This window comes from Larimichthys crocea, chromosome IV (genome assembly GCF_000972845.2).
Source record: "Larimichthys crocea isolate SSNF chromosome IV, L_crocea_2.0, whole genome shotgun sequence".
NCBI lineage: Eukaryota > Metazoa > Chordata > Actinopteri > Sciaenidae > Larimichthys > Larimichthys crocea.
The window spans coordinates 3781724-3794788 of NC_040014.1; the positions used below are offsets into that span (position 1 = coordinate 3781724).

The 13065-nt window shown below is 39.2% G+C and overlaps 2 protein-coding genes across 2 annotated transcripts; both read left to right on the forward strand.

Annotated features, from left to right (window-relative positions):
• The first annotated feature begins 2956 nt into the window (after positions 1-2956).
• Positions 2957-6446, forward strand: LOC104940086 (bile salt-activated lipase). Its single transcript, XM_019279236.2, is given in 13 exon segments — positions 2957-3020; positions 3253-3400; positions 3621-3740; positions 3822-4019; positions 4124-4254; positions 4347-4454; positions 4609-4723; positions 5372-5558; positions 5707-5810; positions 5813-5909; positions 6099-6236; positions 6238-6302; positions 6403-6446. Coding segments are annotated over 13 exon segments (1518 nt in total). The 5' UTR covers position 2957.
• A 2336-nt stretch (positions 6447-8782) lies between these two features.
• On the forward strand, positions 8783-12641 carry LOC104936330 (bile salt-activated lipase). The gene is made up of 11 exons (XM_019279237.2): positions 8783-8859; positions 9302-9449; positions 9527-9646; positions 9749-9946; positions 10119-10249; positions 10532-10639; positions 10978-11092; positions 11220-11406; positions 11540-11743; positions 12104-12313; positions 12402-12641. Exons 1-11 carry the CDS (start codon positions 8797-8799, stop codon positions 12592-12594), a joined length of 1677 nt encoding a protein of 558 aa, XP_019134782.2. The 5' UTR covers positions 8783-8796; the 3' UTR covers positions 12595-12641.
• The last annotated feature ends 424 nt before the right edge of the window (positions 12642-13065 follow it).

A 13065-nucleotide genomic window follows, 5' to 3' on the forward strand; every position in this document is an offset into this window, starting at 1 on the left:
GTGCTGCTGAGTTGTGTGTAAGTGTGAGTAATTAGATTGGTGTAGTATGTACATATATGTGGTAACAGTTAGGAATGTCCTGCCCAGGGGTTAAAGTGGGCCTGAATCCTCAATTGACAGGTGGAGGAATTTAAATAGGAGATTAACTCAACATTGAGCGTGAGTGCATAAAAGAACTGTTTTGCAAACCAAGCCTATAATATACTGTTCCTATATAACGCAGCACACTGAGAGTTGAATAGCTTTGTATTCAGTTAAAATAAAACCTCCTTCACCACATTCCTTTCAACTTCTGCTGTCATATTTCTTTTCTATATTGTCCTACAGGGTTTGTAATATCTGTGTGGATTGGTTGGTTTTTCAACCATCGACAGCACTTCGGATGTGTGAGGTTATTTTTAGGAGTTTTACCTCAAACTGTGTGTCATTTGCTATGAAAAAAAAAACATTAAACATTCTGTGTGGAGGATTTAGTGACATCTAGTGGTTAGGCAGTACAAACATGCTGGTGACTCTAAGAAGAACTACTCGCTATTCAGAAATAAAAGGCTCATTCTAAAGTGACAAAAACACAATGATTATTAAGCTGCGTTCCAATCAAAGTCAGGGGTCGGTCTTTCTCAGTTTAAATTTCCAACTTTTGACATTCAAGCATTCCATGTGCACAATGCCAAACATGTCTATGTTTAAAAAAAAACATGGCTGACCGTGGCAAACTGATGAATCTTTGTCGAGTGTACACACATACTTGTGCTCAATTGTGCATATATAAATGAAACAGAGAAGGAACAACACAGTACGAGGTAAAAGATGCCATTATGCATTTTATTTTGCAACACTTTTATTCTTGGAAATGCATTATATGATAGTAAGTATTTGTATTAAATACAGTTGTCTGGAACACAGCATTAGGTCCACTAGCCTCTCCAGGTGAACAAAGCATAGTGTAGGACAGATAACAAAAAAGGGGGTTTAACTTTGGCTTGTATAACAACTTAAAACTGTTCAAAGTGTGTTAACTACGATACCTTTTGTTTGTTCACTGAAGTCATTTCTCTTTTTCAGCGTTTCCAGAATTCCCTAAGAAACACAGACGCATAGGCCTGAGTTTAAAATCCCCAGGAAGAGATGTGGATACAGAGGAAGAGGTGCAGGACGACGATAACAAGGATGATGAAGAGGAAGATGAGGACGATGAGTTTCAGCCATCGGAGGGTAGCGAAAATGAGATGGAGACAGAAATACTGGATTATATTTAACAAAACAACCATTTTGATGAGCGTTAATATCTTTCATTATTTGTTACTGTAAGAGGTGATATGTTTGAATTGTTTGAAAAAGTCAAATGTAAATAAAAATGGAAGTATTTCTATCTTTGTAATTAAGATTTTTGTGAATACGGTCCAACTGAAAATTGTCAGGGATACCAGTTAAGCCACCGTTTGTTCACAGCATAATCACAACAGTCCAATAAGATATCTATTTCTTTATTTGATCTTTTCCCACATGCACATAACACAGTTAATAAGGTGCTGATGCGCAATTTTTGACCGCCCGACGCAAATACAACAGTTTACTATCTGCCAGTATTCTCCTGAGGTCCAGCATGCTGCTAAAAGGAAGAGCTTCTGTTGTGTTATTCTCTCTCTCATTTGCTTTCTGTCTCAGCTGACTGCCAATGTAGCAACCCTCCACACATGAGATGAGATGTACAACATTGTTGCATGGCAAACGTCTTAGAAATGCCATGTGGTGGCCACGTATACATGGATACACATATGGTAAGAAATATACATGTGTACAGTACAGGACCATGATAAGGGAGCCATGTCAGTACAGGTGCTTTTGAACAGATGCTGGTGTGTTAGTCATTGGGCAGATTTATATACATTCACTGACTATAGTAAATTAGAAAAGTAACATTTTGCTAATGTCAACCTAAATTTATTGAGGAAAGGGTTATACATAATATATATGACAATTATAACATATATCCATGGCATAACCTTTGGATTTGCTATAGCAGTGTGACTCCAATCCTGTTGGACAGCTGTGTCAACTCAGCAGAGGCTGCCTTCCTGATATGCAAATGCTGGTGGAAAAGAAGAATCACCCTTAAAGGTCACTCATACAAACCTGCAGGCCATTTTTATGTAGAATTTTATTTTAAAACCCACTATAACTTCAAAACTATCTCAAAGGTGAATAAAAGGCAAGACAAGACTTTCACCAACTGAAAACTAAAGAAAGCCATAAAAAATATAACTTTTAATTATCTTTAAAAACCTAGAGGATGGAAGGTCTGTTGAAATAGTACAAGAGTCCGTTCTGCACATCTCTTTCATATTTCAGTGTTGATTTGTAATTTTACTTTAGCAAAACTTTGAATGTAGGACATTTACCTGTAACAGAGTATTTTTACAATGTTTGTTGCTACATTTAAATAAGTACACAGTTGGAGTACTTCTTCCACCTCTGATGAGGAGACAAGTAAAGTAGCTGATGTAAATGACGGCTAATATCATTCTGATGGCTAATATGAATCTCAAAAATCTTTTAGTCTTTTAGGTTTTTGTCAAATAGACCTTTCACTTCCTGTTACAGCTTTGTCTATATTTGGAATATATATTAGAACTGCTGTCTCTCGTGCCATACTGACTAAGGATTTTAACTTTAGCTATCTAATGCCGACTTAATTTTCAATCTTATGTACTAGTGTCCAATAAAAACACCTCTCACATGTTGAGAAACTATAAAAATGTGCCCTCCTTTTTTTGATCACTAATGTTGTTGAGTTTTAACATGTTTGAAGTAATCTGTGCACACAAGGTGGTTAAATATTATGTTATGTAACAGTGAGAAAAGCATGCCCACAGAATGCACACTTTTCAGATGTTGTTTAGGGGAGGGGTGTCCTTTATAAAAGTCTGGCCGACAATCAACACAGTATGGTCAAGATGGCGAAGCTGGGAATACTGGTAGCTGTTGCCGTGTTTCTGGAGATGGTCTCTGCGACCTCTGTAAGTGTCACAAAACCTGTATTCTAGTGAATCAAAGGAATCACATATTAAAGTTCAGTATCTGTAAAATAATGTTCAATGTGTAAAGAGATGTTATGAGTTTTTCAGAGTTTTAATTGATCTGTGATTCAAACATTTTAATTATTTTTCAAAACATGAATTCCTTCATTAGTATCATTATGTATAATATATTTGTTCAGTCTTTTCTTAAATTTTTGCTTAATTACTGTAGCTCGGGGTGGTGTACACAGAGGGAGGTATGGTGGAGGGTGAGAACATTCGTCTTGGTTTCCGCCGTCACATGGACATCTTCAGGGGGATTCCCTTTGCTGACATTCCTGGAAGGTTTGAGAAACCAAAGCGTCATCCTGGCTGGGACGGTGGGTAGACTGCTTGAACTATTCACCTACTGGAAATGACTTTTAGACCAAAACAAAAAAAGTATAATTCACACCACAAACATAAGTGTGCTCACCTCTTCTCTTTCTTCTCTTCTCCTTCTCTCTCTTTTAATTGAAGGTTTCATCTTTGAGTAGTAGAGGTAACAGCCTAAACTGTATGATGTTGTACTGCTCTTACACTGCATGTTTCTCTCACCAGGTGTTCTGAAGGCCACTGAGTACAGGAAGAGATGTCTCCAGGTGAACCTTATCATGACTGACACCAGAGGCAGTGAAGACTGTCTTTACCTTAACATCTGGGTTCCTCACGGACGCTCAGGTAAATGCTCAGATAAGCCCACGGAATCTCATCCATATTAGATCTGAACTTCAGATGAATCTTGTTCTCTCTGTCTTCTAGTGTCCACTGGCCTGCCCGTCATGGTCTGGATCTATGGAGGAGGCTTCCTGGCTGGAGGGTCAATGGGTGCTAACTTCCTGGACAACTATCTGTACAGTGGGCAGGAGATTGCAGACAGAGGAAATGTTATTATTGTGACGCTGGGATATCGTGTGGGGACTCTGGGTTTCTTGAGCACTGGAGACTCTAGCTTACCTGGTAGGTGCAGTGACAGAATTATACAGAGCCTAGAAGATGTTGGCCTTTCCGACAATTTTATAAATTGCACCTGCTCTGATTGAATGAAGTTTGATCCTCGCCAGGAAACTATGGTCTTTGGGACCAGCACGCTGCCATCGCCTGGGTGAACAGGAACATCCGCTCATTTGGAGGAGACCCTGACAACATCACCATCTTTGGAGAGTCTGCAGGTGGAGCTAGTGTCAGCTTCCAGGTGAGATGATCATGATAGAGAGATGAGAGACATAAAAAGACTACATTGAAAAAAACATAATAAAATATCTTTTTTTGTCCATCTGCTCACAGACACTCACACCCCACAACAAAGGACTGTTCAAAAGAGCCATCTCCCAGAGTGGGGTCGCTCTTTGCTCTTGGGCTGTCAACGAGAACCCCCGCAAGTTTGCTGAGGAGGTACATAACAGTTCTCTAAAATGACACATTTATTTCTCCAGTGGAACTTTAAATGCTTTTTTGGGGTTGGGGGATAGCTAACCAGAATTCAAATGTGTACACATAACTTTAGGGCGAGGGAGTAGATTAAAGATTATTTAAACCCTTTTCCCAGATTGCTCTGAAGGTCAACTGCCCCACCGATGACACTATGGCTGCCTGTTTCAAGATGACTGATCCTGCACTCCTTACGTTGGCTGGCTCTCTCAGTCTGTCTAGTTCACCTGATCGTAAGGACTACGCTTCACACGGCCTAGTTTACATTTTAGACATTGTGTCAGTGATTAGTAACCAAAGGAAAAATTTAACTTGTAGTGTATTATGTCTGTTTAATACCTACCATAAAAGAATCTTTTGTACCACATTTAATCCCCAGATCAGCAACCCCAGCTACTGTACCTTAACTGCTTTGTCCCTCTGTATGTGTATGTGACATAATTTCCACTGACACTTCCACTTCAATAGAGACAAAAATGATGTTGCTTCGACTTTATTGTATTATTTATTATTTATTTATCTCGATGTACAACTCCTAATGTTCATATAAATGTACTGCATGGAAATGCACATTAATTCATATTATCATATTATCTTCTTAAGGACACACTTACTAGCCAAGTTTCCAACCAAACTTGGCTAGTATGTGTGTCTTTAAGAATCTTGACACACCAAGATAGTAGTGTATTTAGGGTTTGGGAAGGGGAATCCAACCCTGAAGTAGACAGGTGGTGCATGGTCCTTCACCCAATTGCTTCCACTGCCGTGGTCCCACTTGCTTTAATGTTAAGTTTGTGGTTAGGGTTAGAGTTAGGTTTGTGTTAGGCCTAGTAGTAGTGTATATAGTAAGTGTTTAATTGTACTGTATCTGCCTCTGTCAGACCCCCTTGTAGAAAACGTGGCCCTGTCCCCTGTGATTGATGGTGACTTCCTGCCAGATGAGCCCTACAACTTATTCCACAATGCAGCTGACATCGACTACATTGCTGGAGTCAACGACATGGACGGACATGTCTTTACTGGTTTAGATGTTCCGTCCATCAATGCCCCTCTGATAGACACCTCGGTGTGAGTTGAAGCCATTACATCACAATGTGAAGCATTAACAATTGTGCATGTTGTATGTTTTCAGAGAGCTGTAATGATATTAAGTGAGTTTTGCTGGCACAAAGATGTTTTATTACCTAATCTTCCAACCTTTTCTTCTTGATTGTAGTGAGGATATGAAGAGGCTCCTGGCTTCATACACTATGGAGAAAGGCAAGGCTGGTTTGGACAATGCCTACTCCACATACACCTCAACCTGGGGATCAAATCCCAGTAAGAGACCATCAAAAAACTGTTGTGGGACATTGGTACAGACTACATCTTCTTGGTTCCTTCTCAGGCTGCCCTCTACCTTCATGCTGCCAATGCCACGTAAGAATAACATCTTGCTATATAGATGTCTCTATCAGTTCATTGATAAGCCAATTTGTTCCACACCACGAAATTGATGGAATAAGACATTTTTTGCAGCAGTATAACCATCTATAGGGTGCAAGGCCATTCTGTCACTTTTACCAGACTTTGAGAACGCTTTCCTATTCTGTTCTTGTCACACTAAAGGACTGGCCGTACCTACTCCTACCTGTTCTCTCAGCCCAATGTTGGGCGGCATTGGCGGCCTTACCCCAGCGGGATGGGAGCCGACCACGCTGATGACCTGCAGTATGTGTTCGGAAAGCCTTTCCCCACACCACTGGGGACTGCCTCGCCACCGTGATCTCTCTGGCTACATGATCGCCTACGGACCAACTTTGCCAAAACTGGGTACAGTTTTGAAACTAAACATGGAACCACACAGGAATCAAATAACCTGAACAGACACTGACTTATAAAACTAAACTGCATATTTGTTTTCTGTCCACAGAGACCCAAATAAGGAGATCTGAGTGTGCCCGCTACTTGGCCTAAATTCACCTCCACTGGACACCAGTTCTTGGAGATCATTCTAGATGGACAAGAGCTATGTACATCAAAGATGAGAATGCGTTACGTGCATTTCTGGACCAGTGTCCTTCCCAACCTTCCCGTAATCTACACAGAATAAAGAGTATTAGTATCGGTTCATGAAAAAATAAATTGATGAAATTAATAATAAAACCAAGGAAATATAATTTATATATAGTGTTAATATAATAACATGTATATTTGTATGTAGTGCTAAAGAAATTTACTTTCCATGTATGTCGCCTGGGTTTGTTTGATCGTCTCTGGCTCAGTGACGATAAACAATGCTATTGCCAAGTAATATTTTGGTACTGGAATTATTCAATATACAAAAATTGTCAGTGGTGTAGAAATGTGTATCATTTACGTAATGTAGAAATCAAAAAAGTAAATAATATATATTATTATATAATAAAATATTATTATATTAATGTATTTTATTAGTTTGATATACAGACTGTTCACCCATTTCATTACCAGTCAAATGGTAACCAGTCTACAGTTTACATGTAGACTTACATGAAGACAACTGATATAATTTATGGTAGTTTCCTTATTGAATAAAGATCACAAGAATGAGGCAGCGATTGTGATCATGGAGCTTAAATTTTCTTTGCCAAATCCATTATTTTCTAGACCTATTTCAAACAAGGTTTTCAGAACTTATCACTGTTTTGAAATGAACACTTGCCAAAGGCTGTGTTTAATTATCGTAAGCCAAATAATTGATACTGTGCCTGTTCAACCTAGCTAGCTTAGGCGATGACCTAAATTGGTAATCTTCCAGCTAAATTCGCTAAATTAGCTAATATATCACCCCCATTTGCCCTCCTCACACCCTGGTTGCTCTTGTTCCTCATATGTAAATAAACATGTGTTCGGATTGACAGCCAACACATTTTAAAAGCTAGCACAGCGAGGCTGCTGTCTGTCCACTGCTTCCAACCTCATCAAGAAGAGAGGGAAGGAATGAGTGAAGCTATGTTACGTTGTCTATTTAGTTATTTATTTAGTCATTTAGCTGATGCTTTTATTTATTTTACAAAAAAGGGAAACAATTATAGTACAGTGCAACTAGGACATGCAGTACTACGGAAGCCCTAAAGGGTCATACATACATACATTTTATTCCACCCGTTTTCCCGTGATAACAAGATATTTAATTTGAGATCTTGAGTAAACAAAACAATATTCTAGTGTATTAAATCATTGCAGGAAACATCATTTAGTGTAGCAACGTCAACTGTGGTAAAGTGAGCAGACGTTCGTCTTTTCCTGATTTCAAGTGCGCCCGACAGAATGTATGGCAAACGCATGTAGTCCATGATATGGAGTGAGCAAACCTTTTACGCCACTGTAAAATCCCTTTGATCCATAGTTTCTGACAAAGGTTTGTACACTTGATCTCAGGACTGGAGTGAGGATTAGCCAAAGTGTATCAAACTTTGTCAGAAATAATGGATTAAGAGATTTTACAGTAGAGTAAATATTGTACATAATGCCCTTTTCAATTCAAAATAATGAACTTTGAGGGTAAATTTCTCCAAAATGATACAGTAAATATGCTTTATACTGAGTGAGTGAACAGTGAGTGAATGGTCCTCCTTCACCACATTCCTTTCAACTTCTGCTGTCATATTTCTTTTCTATATTGTCCTACAGGGTTTGTAATATCTGTGTGCATCGGTTGGTTTTTCAACCAACAATAGCCCTTCGGATGTGTGAGGTTATTTTTGTGAGGTTTATCTTACCTTAAACTGTGTGTTATTTGCTAATCTGAGAATCAGTCCACCTGTTTCTGTGAGTCAACAGCAGCATTTGCTTTATTACCCAATATACCTACACTAGTATGTAGGCTGTTTTAACCCCCTACAAACATTTTATATATATCTTTTATATATATTTATATAATGTCAAAGAAGAAAACACATTTTTTATAGCCTTGTATAATGTTGGATGTGTTGAAATATTATATTTAGGTATGCCACTCATTACTTTTATCATCACAATTATTTTTTATAATGGAGAGATGGTAAAACAAGGTGTACACGAGAGGATGAGTTTCAATAACAAAAAATAACATATATATACGCTGTATAAAAATATATAAAAATCCAACATTATACCTTGCTTGACATACCCTGACGTTGCTTCCTTTCATGTGTTTGGAGGTCAAACCATGGTCAGTTGGACCAAAGAGTGACAGCATGTAAAGGTTGTATAACAGGTATACAGTATTTACCAATTATCATCTTGCAGGGGTGTCTTGTATATATAAGCCCTCAGAGAGGACTACACTGGTTCCTGTGCAGCCATGGAGAAGCTACAGATTCTGTTAGCTGTCGTCTTGTCTCTGGGAACAGCCTCAGCTGTCTCCGTAAGTCTGTCAGACTTTTAACTGATTAGAATTAGCAAATATGTCAGTCAGTAAGTGATTAATCTGCTCTTTGTGATTTGAAGATGTTTGACTCACCCCAGTTAGTTAGAAATATTAAATGTTACTGTGGTCTGCCTTTACTTGTAATGAGTATACTTCATCCCTTTCAAGTTTCTATGATTGCAAATTTACAGCTGGAAATAAATAAATGCAATTTCTTAAATAAGATCAAATCCAGGTGTTTATTCTCACAGCACTGTCTTTTCATTGAAGGAAAAAATAAGTTATTGGATAGGTTCACATTTTTTAACACCCTCAATATACAATATAAATACCCTGCACTATCAAGTTAATATTTTTTTTACGATGTCAAGATTTACTGGATATTTACTGTTCTATACTACCATCGGAGGTGAAAGCTCTTGTTTGACTGTGTCTCTAGCTAGGTGTGGTAGAAACAGAAGGTGGCAGTGTTCAGGGACAAAACATCCCCCTCGGTTTTTTCCGCTCTGTGGATGTTTTCAAAGGAATTCCCTTTGCTGCCAGGCCTGAAACATTTGAGAAACCCAAACCTCACCCTGGCTGGGATGGTGCGTAAATAAGGACTTAGAAATCTTACTCTACAAAATTTCTGAAAATAAATGATTCATATTGTTTTCATCCCCAGGCATCCTAAAGGCAACAAAGTTTGCTAAGAGATGTCTCCAGATCAGTATGCTCCAGACTTCAAGTTTTGGTAGTGAAGACTGTCTCCACCTCAACATATGGGTTCCTCATGGTCGACATGGTAGCTTTTTTTGTGTGTGTTTCTATATATTAATGATTAAATCATTGATGCAGCAGATGTGTTTGCTTGTAAAATAAAATTTCTTCCCTTTTTCACCCCAAGTATCATCAAATCTCCCGGTCATGATTTGGCTGTATGGAGGAGGCTTTATGGTTGGCGGTTCTATGGGGCCAAATTTTCTCAACAACTACCTGTACAGCGGTCAGGAAATTGCAGACAGGGGCAATGTAATTGTGGTGTCAGTAGGATACCGCGTGGGAGTACTGGGCTTCCTGAGTACAGGGGACTCTCAGTTACCAGGTAAGGGGATTATATGTGATTAATTTGCCAGTTCTCCCACATCCTATCAGCCTACATTGTTTTCTTTACATTCAGTTACAAAAATAAAGTGGGGTAGCATTTAAAACCAGCCTGGGTGCCTCTCGTTGGCTGTGATAATATGCTTCTGACTCAAAATCGGTCACCACGGCAGGAAACTATGGTCTGTGGGACCAACATGCTGCCATTGCCTGGGTGAACAGGAACATCCGCTCTTTTGGAGGAGATCCTGACAGCATCACCATCTTTGGAGAGTCAGCAGGTGGAGCTAGTGTCAGCTTCCAGGTAAGAAGCTTTAATTAAAAACACAGTACCACCAGCCAGTAAGGCACAGGAGTTTGTAAGTTGCTAATGGCTTCATATTGGTTGCTAAATAATTATTAATACTATAGTTTAATTTTTATTACTTTTTTTCTAGCAAACAGTGGCTACTTTGAAGAATATAACATATAAAACATAACATAAAACTGCAATTTTATGCATGTTTTCGTTATAGAAGCCAGGCAAAGTGGCAAACACAACTAACTAAGTAATGATGTAATATTCTATTAATGTATTCCCACACAGACTCTCTCCCCTCATAACAAAGGGCTGTTCAAGAGAGCCATCTCCCAGAGCGGGGTTGCCTTCTGCCCCTGGGCTATGAACAGGAACCCACGTAAGGTTGCAGAGCAGGTATGTCATTGTTAGATGTCATGGAGATCAACCCTAGCATCATGACAGAAATCCTAATTTTAAGTTCAGATATTTAAGATATTTTATATAAATAATATGATCTAAATCCTAATTTGTAAACAACTTTCTCATGAAATGATGAGAATGTTGAGGCCATAACTGTCCATTTATTCCCAGAAGACTGTGGCTATACAGACAAGATAAATACTGTATATATTTTTATGTCCAAAGGTAATATCAGATATTAGAGTTTAGATATTTAATAACATCAAATCTGCCAGTCTGTCTTAAGTATAAAGAAATTCTACTTAAAACTTTCTTCATTGCTGTGTGCTCAGGTTGCTGAGAAGGTCGGCTGCCCCACTGATGACAGGATGGTGGCCTGTCTGAAATCAACTGATATTGAGACTCTCACCATGGCTGCTCCTACCATGGTACAAGGCAACCCAGACCGTGAGCATCATTCACCATAAAGTACACAGTAAAATTGTATTGTGTTGAGCTGAGACAATGTCATATGAATATGTGCATGCTATAAAATGCCATTGCAATCATTCATTCATTCATTCATTTATCTCAGATCCCGGTGTGAAAAATCTGCTTCTGTCTCCTGTTGTTGATGGAGACTTCCTCCCTGATCAACCTGGCAATTTGTTCCACAACGCTGCTGACATTGACTACCTCGCAGGCGTTAATAATATGGACGGACACCTCTTCACCGCACAGGACATTCCTTCCCTTGGTAACAAGAATCAAGAGACTCCTGTGTAAGGCTGATTTGTCTTCAGAGAGAAGCCAGTTAGTTAAAGATAAACCATTAAAAGCAAGCAAAGACATTTGGAGGCCAAATACAGTCATTTTGCAGTCATTTTGCTACTGTCTACTTTATTTTCACTGCAGAGAAGATGTGAAGAGACTCCTTGCTGCTTATACCAAAGAGAAGGGACAAGCTGGCCTTGAGGTTGCCTTTGCTGAATACTCATCCAACTGGGGATCAACACCCAGCCAGGACACCATTAAGAAAACTGCGGTGGACATTGGGACTGACTACATCTTCCTGGTTCCCATACAGACTGCCATCTATCTGCATGCTGCTAACGCCATGTGAGGCCAACTGATTCTTTTCCTTTATATATCTTTGAGTTGCAAGGGCAGGGCAAATGCTGAAACTGCAGCATGAAAAATTAGCAACTTTCAACTTTGCAAGCTTTTTGAAGAGCAATGACCCAAGATTGCTCTCGTCATTCAGATACAGCCTTTTATCTATGTACAATGACAGGTCACTCATTCTGTGTGTATCTTTACATATTCTTTGAGCTTCTGTTATACAGAAGTGATCTAAAACTTTTGCCATCTCTAAATGTGATATGCATTGGATAACTGGAGATTTTGCTTTTGGAAGTTAAGGTCAAAGTTTGAGACTAGCATCATCAGGTTTTTGACAATACTGATGGTCTTTCACAGTTCTGGCCGTACCTATTCCTACCTGTTGTCTGAGCCCAGTTTAATGGCTGGACCAGGCAAACCCTACTATGACTGGGTGGGATCTGACCACGCTGATGACCTGCAGTACGTGTTTGGCAAACCCTTCACCACACCAAAGGCCTATGGGGACAGACAGAGAGACCTCTCTGGCTATATGATTGCCTATTGGACCAACTTTGCCAGAACTGGGTAAAACATTCTTTGCATCCAACTGTGTGAAATTTTTAACATCTTGGGTGTTATTTTACAGTGTTTTTCTTTCTGCTTATTTTCACAGAGACCCCAACAGAGGAAACCTGAAGGTGCCTGTGACCTGGCCTGAACTTACCAACACTAGACACCAGTTCCTGGACATCAATGGCAAGATGAATGAGAGCTCCATTGGGCAGGAAATGAGGCTACGTTTTGTTCATCTTTGGACCAGCACTCTTCCCAGCCTCCCATCGCATGGTGTCACAGAGGCTCAGTGATGCATTTTTTTTTTTTGTCTAAAATAGACACTAATGTGCAAATAAAAGTTGTGCAATAAACTAAAAGAAATCTGTCAGGGATTTTTTTTATCTACCTGCAGTGTCATACAGACCTCTGTGGCTAATATTAATTTATTAATGATCCACTCTTTGAACTCAAGCAGCGGAAGTGAGGTGACTGTGTGCAAATAATGACTCATTTTAGGTTGGGCTCAATATGCATTGGATACATGTCATGGTTAATACCACAGGGTGTGAATTAAGAGTATATCAACTTTTCCAGGCAACTCTACACCAGTGGTCTCACCTTATGATCCATTTATTAGCTGTTCTGGAGTTTTTGATAAAATGATCTTAATCAGTGCTTTGTCACTGTCACCAAAGTTCTGTCTTTGTCTAACCAAAGAACTGGCTATCCTACTTCTTCCCTGAGCCTGATGCCTAGCATAGTGGCCTTGCTGCTGATAGTGG